The sequence below is a fragment of the Kogia breviceps genome, chromosome 4 (assembly GCF_026419965.1).
Source record: "Kogia breviceps isolate mKogBre1 chromosome 4, mKogBre1 haplotype 1, whole genome shotgun sequence".
Lineage (NCBI taxonomy): Eukaryota > Metazoa > Chordata > Mammalia > Artiodactyla > Physeteridae > Kogia > Kogia breviceps.
The window spans coordinates 111,759,280-111,777,679 of record NC_081313.1 but is presented as its reverse complement, the minus strand read 5'-3'; the positions used below and the strand labels follow the sequence as shown (position 1 = coordinate 111,777,679).

General features: G+C 52.9%; 1 protein-coding gene and 1 long non-coding RNA gene across 7 annotated transcripts in view; one reads left to right on the top strand and one right to left on the bottom strand.

The window, feature by feature from the left end:
• Positions 1-3,046: 3,046 nt before the first annotated feature.
• The window catches only part of TCF7 (transcription factor 7), a 32,935-nt gene continuing 17,581 nt past the window's right edge, over positions 3,047-18,400 (bottom strand). For 2 of the 6 annotated variants that reach the window (XM_059059951.2, XM_067031644.1), the window contains 8 exons: positions 12,758-12,869; positions 11,805-11,895; positions 10,111-10,203; positions 8,729-8,848; positions 8,144-8,306; positions 7,925-8,032; positions 7,355-7,403; positions 3,047-4,763 (listed from right to left, as the gene is read on the bottom strand). In XM_059059951.2, the coding sequence (XP_058915934.2) occupies positions 4,741-4,763; positions 7,355-7,403; positions 7,925-8,032; positions 8,144-8,306; positions 8,729-8,848; positions 10,111-10,203; positions 11,805-11,895; positions 12,758-12,869 (759 nt within the window). In that variant the 3' untranslated portion in view covers positions 3,047-4,740. The remainder of the gene's footprint in view (positions 4,764-7,354; positions 7,404-7,924; positions 8,033-8,143; positions 8,307-8,728; positions 8,849-10,110; positions 10,204-11,804; positions 11,896-12,757; positions 12,870-18,400) is intronic. The other 4 variants (XM_067031641.1, XM_059059952.2, XM_067031642.1 and 1 more) reach the window with 4 other exon arrangements.
• LOC136794046 (uncharacterized) lies at positions 4,601-7,711 on the top strand. Its single transcript, XR_010840233.1, has 2 exons — positions 4,601-4,711; positions 7,410-7,711. It is a non-coding gene; the product is annotated as an uncharacterized lncRNA (long non-coding RNA).

Below are 18,400 nucleotides of genomic sequence, written 5' to 3'. Positions count from 1 at the left end.
TTAACCTGATATATGCCGGCCTCTTCTTTCACTTCTAGGATCAGCCTATTCCATAAAAGTACTCTCACCTTCGGAACCTTCCACCTGTATATGTTGTAAATTGGTATTTTTCCTTTGTGTGCTGAATGTGCCATTTCACAACCTCTTTTACCTGCTTCAGATGCTTTGCAGATATTTCTGTCATAGGAGGCTTATAGGAAGGGTGGGGATACAGAAGAAACTCATATATATATATATATATATATATATATATATATATATATATATATATATTCAAGAGGAGTTTTCACAGTGGCTGTGTGTGTACCTGTGGCTAGAACCTAATTTCTACTCCTCCATTCCCCCTCTGCCCCGCCATTGAGTGCACATGCCTGAAAGAACAAGACTTCAGATAAAGGAATGTGAGAACACCTGAATAAAAAAGGAATATCTGGTCCAGAGCCTCGGGTGAACTTAAAAGAAGTGTCAGCCTGAACCAGTAATTATCTCCCTTATAATTCATAGCTGCTGAAATATCCCTTACTTTAGGTTGCTAGTGACCTAACTCATGGGGACTGCTAGGGATAGGATAGTTCCTACCCCTACCCTAGGACAGAATTATGCCCTTTGCAACTGTCCAGTCCCATACTGTGCTTAACAACTTCAAAATGTCTCTTGATCTAAGGTGGGCTTTTATTTGAGGGAATTGACTATGGGAATATCCCCATCTATATTCTCTGTTGTAAAACTCCCTGCTGTACTCCCTGAGTACATTCAGTTATAGCTCCTCTCAGACCCCTACTGTCCATTGTGGACAAGCAGACCAGTACATACTTTGGGAGCCTGAGTTAAAAAGAAGCCCATGGTGATTTGAGACCTGAAACAGGTGATCGGAGTAGTTGGGATTGGGGGAGTTGACACAACCTAGGAACCAGGTTCTGCTTTGGTGGCCAGCTGTTTTAAGGACCCTTGGTGAATTCTTTTTTTTTTTTTTTTTTTTTGCGGTATGCGGGCCTCTCACTGTTGTGGCCTCTCCCGTTGCGGAGCACAGGCTCCGGACGCGCAGGCCTAGCGGCCATGGCTCACGGGCTTAGTTGCTCCGCGGCATGTGGGATCTTCCCGGACCAGGGCACAAACCCGTGTCTCCTGCATCGGCAGGCGGATTCTCAACCACTGCGCCACCCTTGGTGAATTCTTAAGCTCTCAAGATACCTGAGAAACAGGCATGCTAAAGCAGCTTTTCTAACTTCACAGAAAAGCCAACTCAGCTTTTTTAATATAATGTATTAGTTTTTGGTCTAATATAACGAATTAGTTTTTGGTCTCGAATCTTATAGGCCTGGCAAGTCTGTGTTACCCTTGCTCCTTCTGTGTTTTTTTTTTTTTTTTTCCCGTAGAAATGCATGCCGGAACTGATTCCTTTCTTATTCTTTGGAACAATGTAAAGAACCATTCTGCTTCACTGCACATGTGGCCTTCCTAGCTAGGCTTACGGTACACTGAATAGAGCTGGGCAGCATTGCTTCTGGGCCATCCAGAATGTAGTTACAGTTCAGAAGAGTCTAGCCACAGAGCTTCCTGTAAAGGGGGAAACACCCTCAAACTGGGAGACTTGGGAAGGCCCTGCTAGCTTGTTGGGCCGAGCCCTCACCATGTCCCCTGAGCCTAGGAGGGCAGGGGCAGCAGCTGTAGTGGGGGAGGGATCAAGATCTGTATTTCAAACAAATCTGCCAGTTGTCTAGGAATGTAAGGAGGTTGGGATGTCTTGTCTTATGTCTCAGAAAACGGCGTGTTTTTGGCTGGAAATGAGGTGGGACTGCTGTGGTATTTGGAGTTGAATTTGGGGCTATACTCTCAAGTCACCCTATGCCCTCACAGGAATGTGCTGGTATGATCTAGGAAGATTTGAGTTTCCTCTTTGAAGTCAGTTTCTTTTAAAAGGCTGATTTGATTTTAACAAAGTTGCCAAAGCCCCCCCTCTTTACCCTCACATACACAAAGAGTGCATTGTTCATGTACCCCCTGTGCTGTAAATAAGACACCAGATCAGATGCAGCAACCCAGTCTTGCATAAGCCTTGGTTAAAATGTTTTTTGAAACAACTAGGCCAGTAGCCAGAGCGGAATTCTTTAAATGGGACAGATGTCAAGAGAATGGCTGGTCTCCTCTAGCACCCTTGCAGAAAAAAGCAAGTCTAGGATTACAACTTTCAGTGGCCTACTTTAAATAGACACTACTCTGGAAGATGACTCTCTTTATATTTTTAAACATAAAATCCCAAAAGCTAACTCTGTTAAGTGAAAATTACAATACATTATGGTGACCCAGCAGCTGGCTGTTGTAATCTTGCCCACCATTTGTACCTAATGGTTGACTGACCTTTTGAGGTGGCTTTGTGACACCTTTTACATTCATGATGGCTCTCAAGTTTATACTTTAACATGATGGAAACTGCTGTGGAAAAAGTAGATTTATCAGTCTTCAGAAGTTTTGTATAAGAATATGACTACTTTAAGAAATACTTCATGTACCTTACAGTCTTTGGGAGGAAAGGGTGCTATTAAAATACCCATCTTTTGGATTTTATGGTGATAACAGGTTATAAAAGATTCCTGTGTGTTCATGCTTTCCTCAAAATAGGCTATGTACTTGTGTCTTTTCTCTCTGCCTTCAGAGGAAAGTGGAGTCCAGTGATGATATGTGCCTATTTCTGGTTGGGTTTTCTTAGGGGCTGTGGTGGCAGTTTTCAGTCCATTCTCATGAGCAGTGGGGTAGGTTGGCCTGTGCCTGCATCAAGGGTGAGCTCAGAGGACTGGGGGGTTAAGATCAAGGCTTGCAATGGGAACTTATACCTAGCATGAGCCCCACTCTCTGGGTTGGAACAGGGCCCACGCCCCTTAAGGAGAGATGACAAGAGTCAATCCCTGGCTTGCGTAGGCTCAAGGCCTTGAGAACATGTGTACCATAATAGAGAATAAACTTTGTGGCTATGGAGAAGAAAAGGAAAGAGTGTTATACTCTGTCACTGAAACAGCTTATTCCTCAGAGTCAAGCTTTGAAAAAGAAACCCAGTAAAAAGTATCTTTATTCTCATATCAGAAAAGTTTTTCTGTGATATGCATTAACAATACAAAAATATTTTGAATACTACAATGGTCCTTTTTTCTCTCAAGACTTCTTGCAACACTACACCAGAACATATGATCTTTGGATTCTGAGAAGCCAGTGGCTAAAGTAGGAACTAAAGGCTTTTGTTGAGGGTGTGTGTGGGTACGGGGATAGCCCTTTCTCTTTGGACTCAGGCTATGTACAGTGAAGAGGAGGCAAAAAACCCAACTAAGTTAAATTAAAAAAAGATTCGTTTTTTAAGGCTCAGGGTTGAAGCTTGGCTCAGAAATGGGTTAAAGTAGGCTGTGGTGCAAACCCAATGTCCACCACTAGAGGTTTTCTGGGCTCCTTGCTTTGGTTGTAATAGTCTTTCTTCCTGCAGCCCCATAGGGAAACTGAAGCTGGCCTACTTTCATGCTGGAAGATAGGCACTGGCTGTCCTGAGGTTTGGTTTGCCCTCTTACAACTGTCTGAGAGCTGGCTAGAATGATGTGGATAGGCTGGAACTGGATCTGTGAAAAAGGCTCTCAAGAGCGCGTAGGGATGCACACTGGATTGTGAGCCATGACTTACTTGAACCGTTGACTGCAGCCACTAGTGACTGAGGCATTTGGTATCAGGGCTTCTTAGGTGGTTGAGTTCCTTAGGAAACATTTCCGAGTAATTTGAACTAGAGCCACATACCCTCACCACCCACACTTGCCTTTAAGGTAGTGTCAGGTTATTCCTGTTGGCTAGGGTGACAGGCCTATATTTAACCTATTCCATTCACTCCTCTGAGAACGTGGCAAGAAGCTTCCTTTGGTCCAGCTTACAGATAGCAGCTGGTTTTCTGTAAACAGGGCTTCTCTAGGCCCTTAAGAGAGAAGCACAGTTGTCTTGAGCTTTGTGGTTGTGACCATGCTTACATATTGTTTCGTAAACCAGCTTGTTCTTGGTCCATGAAGTATCTGGTATAGGGAGGGTGTGGCAGTGGTGGGGTTGGCTGGGGGAAGTAGGAAAAGCAGTTGGGCTCAGTCCAGTCCATCTATGACCTATAGCAGAAAAGCAAGGGAGGCAGGGAGGGGCATCTGGCTAGCAAGACAGATGGTAAAAAGAATAGATCCAGTCTGCCATAGGCATGAGGGGATGCCCTTAATCAAATGACACAATGCAGATCTAATTCCCACCACTTGGAGCAGTTTGAATTGATGGCCCCATGTTCAGGCAGAAGATGTGCAGCCTCTGAAATCTCCAGGGCCTGGACTCTGAGAGGGAGCCAACAGGGCCCCTGGCCGGTTTCCACGTGCTTTGGGGCTCTGTCGTCTCCTCTCAGAGGGTGGGCCCCTGGAGGAAGCCATGTGTCCTGTGCATGCTAGGCTGCCTGTCTCTGAGATTCCTATTGCTGTACCTGTGTACTCTGCAGGTTGCTGTGAGGAGCCTGAGGGGGCCCAGGGGGCTGGGAGGCTGGGAGTGGCTGAGAGACCTGGTGATGTAGGCGCCGGTTCCGCAGGGCTAGCAAGCAGTTCTGTGGGGAAGTGGGGCAGCAGGAGGTATGAGGGCGAGTCCTGGGGAGCTGGGGACCCGGGGCAGCCTAGAGCACTGTCATCGGAAGGAATGGGGCTGGGGCAGCGGCCTTCTCCGGGTAAGTACCGAATGCATTTCTTTTTCCTCCTAGGAATAGTGAAGAGAGTTATCTGTAAACAGAGGGTGAATTCATAGTCATACTCCACAACCAAAAAAATGCTGTCCTTGCATAGGCCTAGCTCCCCATGACTTAGGTGATATGCCTGTGCCTTCATTCTTAGTGCTACAACTGCTGAGCCTGGCCCAGACCTGGGACAGGTGCAGCTCCCAGCAGAGCCACAAGGTGGCACAGGGACCTTTTGTAGCTTGGCCTGTGGGCTGCCTGTTATATTCCAGGGCAGCTATCTCCTAGTCTAGGCTGTTGAGGCTCTGCTTCACATGTTTGTGCAGAAGTGGGGCGGGATGCAATGGGCTTGTGGCTTCTAGGGCTGAGCAATCCAAATGCTCAGACCTAGGCTAGGGGCAGAGAAGGGCAAGAAATGGATAGTGACTTGTCTTATCCATTCCTACCATCTTATTCTCTGGACCATATTTTGTTTCTGAGTAGCATGGAATGGATGGAATAGAGGGCTTCCTCTGAGAACAGGGTTGCCTCCCATCATGTGTACATACACACACATACCTATTTCCCCCAAATTCCTCTTTGCCCTTGGACAGGGAGCATGGTGGGCACTCATAGGGGCTGGACAGTATTCCCTAGAGTCAGTGAACTTACTGCCTGGAGCAGCCTCAGCCTTGGCCCTGGCAGGCCTGGCCTGAACCTCAACTAGGCAATTTTAGCCATTTGGTAGGTATACTTTCTTTTCCCATACACAAATATTTCTCTGTTGTATGGTGAAACATACAGGTTTAATGCCACAGGGGCTGAGTATGGGTACCAGGGGTACCTCTGTTCATCTCCCTACCTCTCTGAGCCCTCTGGTCTCAGTAGGTACATGATATGAGTCACATGGCCACTGGGCATTTAGGTTATTCAGGTTTTTCTCTACTACAGTCACTTTGTTATTAGAATTAAGGGCTCGGTATGGTACAGCAGGGATCCCAACTGGAAGAAGTGAGGGAGCTGGTGGACCATGACGACTTTGAGGCCTGGGAATAGGAGCTCAGGCCATTTAAATGTGTCATGCTGAGGACCTGCTATCCCTGATGAGCACCAGACCAACATTACCAGGGAACCCTGGGTACCAGGTACCAGAAATACCTTCTAAGTCTGCCTTTTCTTTCCTCCTAGAGCATTGTCTCTCCTTCCTCTTAGACCCAAGTGGTCTTCCCCACGAGCTGTTCTGTGTTCACTCCCATTCTTAGGAGGCATGGGCTCCCCAGTCTGCGGGTATGTTGGGGGATAGGGGCCAAAGGAGGGCAGCAGGCCCAGCAGAACATGTGCAGAGAGTAAGGGAAGCAGCTTGAAGCAAAGGGAGGACAATGGTGGGGACAAACCCACCTGCACGGACCACACCAATCCGTCTGCTGGTTGAGGCCAAAGCGAGCACGGCATTTCTTAGGCGAGCCAGGGTCTGCTCACAGCCATGCCAGAGGGGCAGAGCAGGGCAGAGGGCGAGCAGGCAGGCAGCAGGGCAGAGCAGGGCCCAGAAAGAAGAGGTAACATCAGTGTTAGCCAGTCACAGATACCCCACAGTCCCTGCAGGCAAGGGCTTCTCCACGGCACAGCCAGCCCTAGTGGGAGCCTCAGGGCCCAAAGCCAAGGTATCAGGAAAGGGTGGCACCCAGCTGGCAGTGTAGAGGCAGTGGGAAGAACGGCGGGGATGGGGAGGGAGGGGACCCTATCAGACTGGCTCCTCTCTGCGGCTTGTGGGGCCCCTTGCAGCAAGGGAGCTCAGAGAAGAACCTGGGGGGCCCATGGGGATCATCAAGCCTCTTCTACCTTAGGGCCCCCCCACCCCCGCCAACTCCCTGCCCCTTTTATCCAGTTTTTCTTCATCTTTGCCAGTGTGCAATCTGCCTGACCTATATCCCCTGCTGCTGTAGCTTAAGCCTATGCTACATACTTTTCCAGAAGGAAAGTAAAGCCCATTCTTCAACCTTAGAAAAAGGACTGAGGACTCTCCCATGCCCCAGTCCTAGCCTCCAGCTTCCCTGTGTGGCAGCACAGCTGAGAAAGTCACTCGTGGATGCGGAGTGTGAAGTATCAGAGTTGGGACAGGAATTCACCCACAGAAAGACTTGGGGCAGGGTGCGGCCTCCCGAGTCCTCTATACAGAGCACTTTGCACCTCCCTGAGAACTGGGGGTGGGGAGATAGAGAAATTGCTAGGCACCAGCCAATAGGCTGTGTGACCACTGGGGTCAGGCATGGGGCCTGACTCAACCTCCACCCAGACAGCTTGCTGCTCACCTCCGCAGAACTAACCAGGATGCAGTATTTGGGTTTAGTCTTGAATCAAACAGTTCCTCACTAGCTTCTCTGGCAGAGGCTGGCCACTAGCAGGGCTTGCAAGGGGGCGTGTGTGGCGGGTCACAAAACACTGCTCTAAGAATTGGCTTCTGCAGGTCTTCCCTGGGACTTAGTGTAGCTGTTCCTCCTGTGGGGGGTTGACTTGTGAGATGCAGGCCTTGCTTGCAGAGGGCACAGGCTCTGAAGGTTCATGGCTCAGTACTCGGCCCCTCTGCTGGGCCAGAGCAGGGCCACTTGTGAGCTGGGGACCCGGAGAGGAGCCTCCACTACTGCTGAGGGAAGGCCTCACCTGTGTTGGATTCTTGGTGCTTTTCCCGTGACCGCCTCTTCTTCTTCCCCTGCAGGGAGCAAAGCAGAAGATGCTCAGAGGATGCTGGGAGGTGGACACTGTAACCCCAGTGAGCGAGTGGTTGGGACACCTGCAGCCTGCTGCCTAGTCTGGCTGCCGCTGGGATTCCAGGTCCACAGTTCCCTCTGACTTGGGGACCCTGGTGTTTCTTGACTGCACTTTTTGCTAGGTTACCACGGGGCAGTTGGGGTCTCCTCCTCCCTTTCCCACACTGGTCTAATTTCTGAATGCAGGAGGTGACTTCTGGGCCCCTTCCTCCACTTGTGCTGATGTAGCCCAATCAAGTACTGGACAACAGCCCTGTGTGGAAGTACATCTTGGGGAAAATGAGCCTGCCTTTAGGGGCAGCTCCCCTCATCTGATCCTCTTCTGAGCTAGCCATGGGAGGCCTTGGACCCTCTATTCCACCACCTCCCCTCCTCTGTGCCTTCAGGACAGTAGTCCCAACTTCCCTGGTGAGACTGTGGCCTGGCATCTTGAAGGTTCCCCTACTGTGTGTTGGCCACTCACGTAGTTGTCCCGCGCCGACCAGCCTGGGTAGAGCTGCATGTGCAGCTGCCTCTCCTTGCGGGCCAGCTCATAATACTTGGCTTGCTCTTCCCGGGACAGTGCGTGCCACTGCAGAGGGGAAGGGGGGCAGATGGAGGTGCATCAGGGAGTCAGCAGGCTGCACCGGAGTGAAGGTAGTCAGGGCCCGCCCCTACCAGGCCACCTGCCCCGTGGCCTCACCCTACGGCCCAGGATCTGGTTGATGGCAGCGCTCTCCTTGAGTGTGCATTCTGCGATGACCTTTGCTCGCATCTCCTTCATGTACAGCATGAAGGCGTTTAGAGGCTTCTTGATGGTTGGCTTCTTGGCTTCCTTCTCTGCCTTGGATTCTGCCTGCGTCTTCCTGAAGGACACATGAACAGATCACTCAGGGGCCCCCACGGTATCCTGATGTTACCACTCTCCTCTAGCGTGTCCAGTGTATGTGCAAGTGCCTGGATACTAGGGTTTTTGTAAATGGGATCTTTTTTTAGCTGCCCCAAAGTAGGTGAGCAGAGCTAAGTAACTGTTCCTTATAGGAATTCTGCAGCTAAGTAAGGAAAGCCCCTCCCCTCTTGGCTCAAACTAAATCCACCCACTCCCCTCCTGCTTCTGAGGATCAAAAAACTGGTCAGTGGCAATTGCCACAAGACGGCTTGGCCAGAGGCCTCCTGGCAGTCCCTGGAGCTTCCAGGCAGCAGGCTTGGGCCTGGTGGGAGGAATGTGTATCTTGAGGTCTGCTTACCTCTCCCACCCCCCGTCCCCATTGAGTGTCTTTTCACTCACAGGCTGCGGTCATAGGGCTGCAGCTCCTGCTTCCCTGAAGGGGGCACAATGGCTGGGTGGGGGATGGCTGCGGGGTGACCAGGTACACCGGAACCTAGCATCAGGGGTGGATGGGTGAACCTAAAGGGATAAGAAGAGTTAACACTGAGCCAGGTATGTACAGGCCAGATCTTTGGACACAGAGAGGCCCCTGCACAGTACAAGAGGGTGAACAGATACCCACCTCCACTGGCCTGCATACAAGTACACAGAAATACATACAAATAACCTGCTTTCAACATACTGCACAGACATGATGCAAAAATCTACATGTATGTCAAATTCAGGTGGTTACTAAAGTCCTGAATAGCTTTTGAATCTATCCCCTTATCACCTGCCATCACCAGCTCAGCCTCAGCCTGTGGCTGCCCTTACTTTCCTCCTTGACCCTCCAGGCCTCTCTATATAACAGCCGGAACAAAAGCCCTGATAACAGTTTTAAAAACACCTGAATGCTCTTGGCCACTTCTGTTTAAATTCCCCCACTGCCCACAGAATAAAACCCAGGCTCCGCCCTAGGGCTTGCACAGCACTGCATGGCCATCTCTGCTGACATTTCTAGCCCCGCCCCCACCCCATTTCCCATCACTTCCCACCCCCAGCCATCTCCAGCTACTGATGTTTCCCTTTGTTCCCCTCACTCAAGAGATGTTATCCTCTTCATGAAGCCTTCCCTGACCCATCAGACATGGCTGGGGTCTCCTCAGGGCTTCCCCATCAGCCAGCTAGCCCATTCAACTGCTGCTGCTGTGGCTATACCTCCCACCCTGGGCTGTGGGCTCCAGTAGGGCTAGAGATGTCGAATTGTTTGTTCCATACCTGCGCACAAGCCCGTCACTGAGGGAGTGAGCCAAGTGAAAGGACACACGTATATACACATAACTCCCACTTTACTTTCTTGATGTTCTATGGATACCAATCTGTCCCTTACTGCTTGCACAGGTATGGAATAACTGAACAGGTGGCCCCTAAGGGCCAGAGGTTAGAGACGCATGTAAAAGGTGCTGCCTCAGCTTGGGCAGAGCTCGGGGGATGCTGTCCTGACTCACCCTTTGCTCAGCAGGATGCACAACAGAGGTGAGTGCACACACACCTGCACATGTGTACATGCACTGTCTCTGGATGCTCTGTCGTGCTCTGCACAGTATGGCCTGGGCTTAGGCCTCCTGCATTCCCACTGGCTTCATCCTCAGGTATAGGGCAGCGTGGGGCTGGAGAATGACAGACGGACGGATGGACAGACGACTGACACAGGGCAAGCACTGGCCTGGGCATGGCCTCTTGTGGGCACTGAAGCCTGGGCAACAGGAAGCAGGAGCCTAGCTGCAGGGTAGGGGACTCACCTGGGGTAGGGGGCGCCAGGGGCTGCGGTGGGGGCAGGGAAGTGCTGTCTATATCCGCAGGAAGGGGACAGGGGGTAGAGAGGAGGGCTGGGCCTGTGGTTGGGAGAGATAGCTGTTAGCAGTCTGGCTACTTGCCAAATGTGGGGACCGACTTCCCCACCTTGCTCGGGCCTGACCCCTAGTGTAATAAGGCAAATGGGCTTCTGCTTGGACCACTCTAGTGTATGTTTTAAACACCTGCCACCAGAGGGCAACCTTTCCCTCTACAGCAGCGGTCCCCAACCTTTTTGGCACCAGGGACCTGTTCTGTGGAAGACAGTTTTTCCACGGACTGGGGCTTGCCCTGCCACTCACCTCCTGCTGTGTGGCCCGGTTCCTAACCCCTGCTGTACAGACTTACCTTCCCTCTACTCGTGTATAAGGGGTAGAAATGGCAGCCTTCTCCTGGGACCCAGGTTAGTAGGTCTCTGGGGTCCCTCCAGCCTCACCTCCTGAAATTCGGGCTTGATACCTGCATACCTGCCCTAAGGCTTTTGCACTCACTGTTGATACTGTTAGGATTGTTCTGTCCCACTTTGCTTCAAGCTCCTGGTCATCTGTCAAGGTCTTGCTTGGCCAAAACACCCTTTCTCCTGAAAGCCCTTGAGATCCCACACTGGATGAGGTGTCCCTCCAGGCTTCTACAGTCCTCAAAGCACTGCTAACAGTGCTCTGTAATTGGGCCTCTTGCCTGACTTGTGCACTAGGTGGACTGAGTTCTGAGAGGGCAGGGACCTGAGGATCAACCAGCTTCAGCAGTGCTTCTCTGGTTCCCAGAACCTTCCCGGTGCACTTAAATCCTGGGGAGACTTGTAAGGGTAGTCCTGATTGTATTCAAGGTGGAGCTTTATCCAGAGACAATCTGGACATGGAAGAGTGAGCTGAACCTGGATAAAGGGCAAGTAGGAAGGGGCAGGCGGGCCCCAGGTTGGGCTTCTGGCCTGCTCTGCCTTCCTGGGAAGCCAAGCTTTCCTGCCTTTGGGTAACTGCCCCAACCTAGAGAGGCTAGAGACCTGCCTAGGTCAAACTGCGCATGACGAACAAAGGGTCATGTACTCTGCCAAGGCCCAGCTCCAGCTGAAGATGGGCCCTTTGGCTCACAGTTGGGCCTACCGAATGGGATCCAGGCTGTCTTTCCCTGGCCCAACCTTAGTAGGCTCTCCAGGCAGCATGCTAGGGGCTTGGACTGAAGCAGGCACCATAGGGGCAAGAAGGAGCCTGCTCTTCAAGCAGCTCAGCCAAGGAAGGGACCAGCCAGCAGTAGACACTGAGGCAAATAGAAGTATCCCTCTGTCCACCAGGCCACTGAGAAGCAACAGCCTCTCTTGTGGCTATGCATGCTGCTACCTCCCTGGCCAGGCCTACTTTTTCTTCCTCACATACTCATATGGCCCTGAACAGCCCAGGGTTCCCCCATTCAAGTCTTAGACATTATGGCAGAGTGTGAGAGGGCTAGGACCAGGAGCTAGGTCTCCTGCCTTCCCAAAGGGACTATGTCTGGCTAGCTGAGGCATGGATAGAGCTGCTGGCCAGCCCCTGGTACCTGTACAGAGCTGGCAGGGTGCTCAGCACAGAAGGGTGGAGGAGGAAAATGGAAGGGCAGGTATGGGTCCAACAAGCGTAAGGTGCCCCTTTCCCACTGGGCCCTCACTCACCAGCTCACAGTGTGCGGGAGCTGTCCCATGGTGCCTGAGGTCAGAGAGTAGAAGCCAGAGAGGTCAGGGGTCTGCAGAGGCCTGTGAACTCCTGCAGTGGAGAGGGGCCGAGTAAGTGAGCCAGCCTGACATGGAGGCCACTTTAGCTAGTTACTGCATCCTGGGGCCTCCTGTGGGGCCCTCCTAGGATCCCATCTCCGTGTGCTAGAGGGAGGACCAGACATACTGGTTTGTTCAGGATTATCCCAGTGTGATAATAGTGTCCCATTTACAGGCTAGGGGAATCAAGGGCAGAGGGTTTGGGTGCCTTGCCTACGGACAGTGGCTGGACAGTGGCAGAGTTGGAGTCATTCAGGAGTGGGAGGCCATACCTTGCCACACCCTGGTCCAATGCTGGTCTATAACTGGGGCCTCTCTGCTGTGGGCTCTAGCCTGGCTTTCTGGGCAGGAGGCAGACCCCCTGGCCTGGGGAGCCAGGGCTCCACCCGTCCCTGTCCCCCCCGTGCCCCCTCCTCCCCAGGGTTGAGTCAGCAGGTTTCCCACAGCCGACAATGGCTGATTTCAGAATGACTTTGCCCGAGGCTGAGGTGAATCAGCCATCACAACCACCACTTTCCATTTTCTCACTGGAGGAGGGAAAGACTACAAGTTATATATTTATCAGCTTTACACAGAGGCCTACTCCCATACTGGTATTGGGTAGTCATGCAGGAGTTAGGCTCCTACCTCAACCTGAAGCCTTCAGATTTTGACCAGGTACCACCTTCTCCAACCCTTTGGTGCTCTCAGGCTCCTCAATCTTTGGGGCATGTTCGAGGGGCCCTGAGTTTGCACAGCCGCAGGTTCTCCATTTACAAAAAGGGTCTAGCCACCTGGTCTCAGAAGGCAGGGACTTGATCTCCCCACTCCCCAGCTCTGGGTCTTGTTGGGCCCTTCCCATCCAGGATCCATACCTTGCTTCTGGCTGATGTCGGCTGGAGCAGGTGTGGGGTGTGGGCTGCTGAAATGGTCATAGAGAGGAGAGAGTTGGGGGACGCCGTGGGAAGGCTGACTGGCCTTGTTGTGCTGAAAAACGAGGAGGGTGGGTGAATGTGGGGGACCTGAGGGAGGAAGGCATGAGACTGGGGTGCACATACAGGAAGAGCCCCAATTAGCTGTGTGGCAGCAGCCCAACCACCAGAGGAAAGTGGAGGTGATCAAAACCACAGGCTTCACTGGACAGGACCCCACTCAGGCCACCTGGTGTCCCGGGGCCCTGCCCCCCCGCCCAACTTTGCCCAAGCAGTCCAGTCTCCTAGTGAGCCTCTCGGTCTTTCTTGGCCCTCAGTTCTAGGAGGTGTTTCCCCTGCCCAGGAAATTCTTCCTGCCTCCTGGTTTCAGAGATCCCCCAGTTTCTCTGAGGCCCTATGGCTTGTCTGGGGAGCTGCTCACAAGCCTGTAGCCCTAAAAAAAGCCTAGAGCTTACTGTCCCCCTCCTCTAGCCTCCAGACTGAGAGGCTTGAGTCTGACCCTCTGGAACCACCTCAGGCTTAAGAGGATTTGTTGACATAGGGAAGGGGCCCCCTCAGCTCTCTAACTCAGGGGAGGTGGGGCAACGTGGTACCAGCTGTGGCCAGGCTCCCCCCAGGGCCAACCCACCCAGCCTCCACACTTCCTGTTTCCTCAGCACCGCAGGACTCTTACTTTTCACGCTAGTCACATGGATTTGTCATGAGTTGACTCATATTCAGACTGGGACGGGGGCTCCCCTGAGACCCAACCACAGGGAGTTTGCGGCTCAGGGCCAAGGCCTAGCTCTGTATATCCTCGGTGCATACCTTTGCAGGCCAGGGCCCTGGAGACATCATCTAAAGCTGAAGGTCAGCTTCCACTTGGAAAAGTCCACCTGTGGGGATGCTGCTGGCTGGGAGCACAGATGAGTGACTTCTAACCCATGACACACAAGAAATGGGACATCTTTGGGGCAAGACAGTCATGAGAGATGGTAGTCTGGGCTCCTTCCCACCCTGTAGGTGAAATTTCTCACTGGCTGAATTTAGCCAGACTGCTTAACATCTCTGGGCTTCCTCTCCTGTGTAGTGGATGGGGTTCATGATCACTTCATCACCAGGTTTGGGGAAGGTGAGGGTAGCTCTTGGTGAGGAGGCCTGGTACCGGTCCTTCGGCACTGGCTGTTGGGGGTCCAGAGTGAGGCTAGAGGGAAGGGCAGGTATGAGCCACACTGTAGCCATGGCATGAGGCTCCCAGGTGGGCACAGGATCCCACACCTCCCAGCAACAGCCCTGGCCACCACCTTTCCCACATTCCTCCCTCCAGGGGAGCTTCAGGCTGGGCTACAAGCTGTACCCTTCCCTTCAGGGCTTGGTGAATTGCTCACACTGCGACCTGTCAGTCCCCTGCTCATCCATCTGCCCCCCCAGGAGGAGTCTTAGATACCAGGGATGATGAGCCCACCTTCTGTCCTCAGGCAGACAGGAGTTAATGATCTAATAGTTAATAGTGGCTCCTTCTTTGCAGCTGGCATGGATTTGGCATCACAGCCACTTCCTGAGGCCGATGCCTCACCTCTGACCAGAGGCCTCTCCTGGCCTCCTGAGGCAGCGCAGGAGAGCTTCCGAGGACTCGCCACTGTGAGCTTGAGGAAGAGTCTGCCAACCACGTTCAGTTCCTGGATCTAATTTACTACAGTACCTGAGCACCTATTACCTTGTCTCAAATGGCTCTTGTGAGGATAAAGCCAGGAGCTCAAGTAGTCAGGTGTCAGGTAATGAGGAAGGGACATATAAGAAGCCCCTCATTCACCCTGAAGAGTGAGGAGGAAACGTTACTTAGAGTGCTTTCCTAGCCCCCTGGTGCCAGGCCTCACGTGGGCCAGACGCTTTGGTCTTATTGTGCCAGAGGAGGTCTGCCTGGAGATGGCAGACACGCCTGGCAGCCCCACTGGCAGCATCACTTGGGAAGAGTGAAGACAGGGCCATGCTGTTCAAGGCTTTGGTTGCTGGGACCCTCCTGTTGCTGTGTGAAGGCCCCTGGGCTTCCTGAGCAAGCTGGTGGAAGCTCCTGTCATTCCCAGGCCTTTTATCCCCAGCACGGACCCAGACACACCTGTGACAGGTTGGGATTGTGTGGGGGAATGGAGTGGAAGGTGGAAAACAGGATCCTCAGGCCTGCAGGTGACCGGCAAGAGAGAGGGGAGTAGACTGGGGACAGTAAGTGTGGGGTATGATGTGTGGGGGAATGTGACCCCTTCATGTACTGAGTACTTGCCACATGCCAGGCACTGTGCCCAGCACTTTGCAAGCCCAATCTTATTCCCACCAGGGTACCAGCAGGTTGCTATTTCTCCCACCTGTAAGTCCTCCAGCTGCCACCTCATGTCTTGCTCCCCTTTATTGCAAACCTCAGCAGAGCTGTCCCCATTTGCTGCCTCTAGTCCTCAGCTCTCATTATCCCTTCATCCAGGCCAGTCTCTTGCCCCATCACTTCCCTAGGTGACTCGTCAAGGTCCCCAGTGACTTCCATGTTGCTGAACTCAGCGGTCAATTCTCAGTCTGCATTTTACCTGACTTCTCAGCGCATTGAACACAACTGATTTTTCCCTCCTCCTTGTGGTAGTTTCTTCACTTGGATGCCAGAATGCCACACTTCCCTGATTTTCCTCTAACCTCAGAGACCACTCCTTCTCGGCCTTGTTTCTGGCTCTTCATCTTCTTCCTGACCTGACCCAAGCTTGGCCCTCAGTTCTCTATCAATCCTCCCCTCCCAGGATGCTCTCATCCAGGCTTACGGCTTTAAACGTCTTCATCTGATGACTCCACATCTGTATCTCCAGCCCCCACTTCTCCTAGGAACGCCACTCTCCAAATGCTCCCCAAATTCAACATGTCCAAAGTAGAACCGTTAACTTCCTGCCCCAAACATTCCTCTCCATCTTCCTCAGTTAATGGTAACTCCCTCCTTCCAGTTGCTGAGACCAAACAGCTTGGAGTCACCTTTGACGCTGCTTCTTCTCACACTCCTCCTCCAATTTGTCAGCAAATCCTAATGGCTCTACTTTCAAAATATAACAGAATCCAACCACTTCTTTCTTTCTCCCTTTCCCCACCCAGTCCAAGCCACAATCACTTCTCACCTGGCGACTGCAGCAGCCTCCTGCTTCCTCAGTCCTCCATCCAGCAGCCATATAAATTAAGATCACATCGCTCCTCAGCCCAGGCCTATGAAGCTCCAGGATCAGGCCCCCAACTACTTCTCTAACCCCATTACCCTCCTCTCTCCTTGCTCACTATGCCCAGCACTTCTCGTGGTTGTTTCAGCCTCCAGCCTCTTCCTCCAGTTACTCCAGTGGTCATTTTTAACTGTGCCAGGATGGGAAGTGGGTTGGGAAGGACAGCTCTAGGCTTGCTGACCTTTTTCACTGACCTTTCCTCTATAGGATCCTGGGCCAGTATGTGCCCCTTGTAAAATGAGCATGATCATATCAACCCTGCCTACCTCACTGGTCATGGATGCAAAAAACCCTGCTTTATCCTAGAACTTTTGGGAGCAGGAGCCAAGGGCCTATGAAGGTGGAAAGCTTTCTGGAAACCTCGGGGGCCTTTTTTACCCTGATAAGTTCCTAGTACAGGGATTAGCCAGATCCCAGGCCTTGTGGCACACAGGGAGATTAGCCTCAGGGCCCACTCCCTCAGGAACTAGGGACCCTGGTGGAAGGCGTTCCACTATTCGCCATCTAAGGGCACAAATGCCAGGAGCCCTGGTGCAATGGGTGGAATGAACACCCTCCACAGGGCCCTGCAGACCACGGAGCTTTCAAGTCTAAACTTCTGCTTCAGAGAAGGCCCTGCCATCCAGCCTTGGCTCTGGCTTTTCAGCCCTCAGTTATAAGCCTGGCTGGTGGAATAGGCAGCTCTGACCCTGGGAAATCTTAGGAGCAGAGCCTGGGGTCCAAGGTGCCAGCTCTAGGAAGACAGACCCGGAGTCCCACTCTGCCCAGGGCAGGGAGAGGGTGGCTCCACAGCAGGTTTCACAGCACACCACCTTCCCTGGGGAAGGCTTGTTTGGGCCAGGAAGCCCTGTCACCTGAGGGACAGCTAGAGCTGACCCTCCTTGGCCAGGTTGGTTAAGCTCCATGTTGTAACACAGCTCATTCTAGGTCTAGGAAACCTCAGAATCCAGCTCAGCCTATAGCCTCTGGCCTGGTATGTATGTGTGTGACAAGAGCAGATAGACAGAGGGCTCACCCTGTCCCCCAGCCTTCCCTGGGAACTGGGGAAAAGCCTCATTAAATGGGAGTCTGTAGCCAGACCACAGGAGAAGTGCCAGGTGGGCAGAGGTAGGGCTAAGAACCTGCCGGCAGGTGGAGGCCCTGAGGTGCCAGGGCTCCAGGACAGAGCACTGAGGGCCTGGCCAGTCCTTCCCACGTTCGTGCAGGCTGCCTCTCAGCCTCACTCCCCAGCCCCCTGTGTGCCCGGTGGTGGCAGCCAGGGGAAACTGTCTGGCGCAGGACCTAGTGCCCCACACCCCTCTCAGCCAATGGAACGTCCCGCTCCACGGCCTCAGCACAAGGCTGGCCCAGGGCTAGGCTGCCCAGCCAGCAGGGTGGAGTCGCCTGGGGCCTGGCCTGTGTCCGGGGAGCTCAGTGACTGGAGCTCTGCTCCTCTCCTCCCCTGATGGTGACTGTGCCCTGCCTCCGAGGGAAAGAGGCAGGCCTGGGTTGATCTTCCCCACCGGTCCCTGAGTATCTTGATGGCACAACCTCATCTCTTACATCTGAGGGCAGAGTGCCAGGCATAGCGCCGGGCACTCAGTAAGGGCTCCCAGCATGGTGGGATGTATAAACAAATGAAAGATCTAACAGCAGACCATACTCCTTGATCAGCACACTCCAAGACCCCTGTTCTTGGCCTTTGCATACAGCCCCTTTCCCCTCTCCCCCTCCAGACTGCAGCACTCCAGGACGAGTCTAGACTCTGAGACCCTTGGACTGGAAACAGTCTTAGCAGAGGCGGTCCATCCTGCCACGGCAGTGCTCTTACTGTTCTTCCCCACACCGGTTCAAAACCTATCATCTCAAAGGCGGTCCTCATCTTTCTGGGATCTTTTTGTTAGCCCATGGCTGGAAATTCCTCACTCTGGTGCCCCAGCATGCCCTCCTCTTGCTCAGCAGGCTGGAGCCAAGAAGGGGCCCTAGGGCAGGGCCAGGCAGGAGGAGGTGGAAACGAGGGACTCCTGAGGTTGGTCTCTTCTGCTCTGAAGTCGGGCTTGGGCCTGGCCGGGCTGCTCCCGCCTCCCTCTTCCCCAACCCCCAACTTCCTGCAGGCTCAGGTGAAAAATAAACACGGTCGGCATTTTCCCTGCAGACCGCAGAGGTCGGCTTACAGGCTGTGTGCACCCTGAGAGCCCTTGCCACTGCCAGCAGAGAAGCTCCCTCGCCTCTAACGGTTGACTCTGAAAACCCCCAAACGCTTAAGAAGCCGCATAACACTTTCTCAGCAAAGAAAGCTGCTGCTTCCTCTGGTCTCAAGCCTGGGGGGTGGAAGCGTGTGAGGCTGACAAGGCCCTCCCAAGAAGGCCTCCCCTTGGCAGGGACTGTG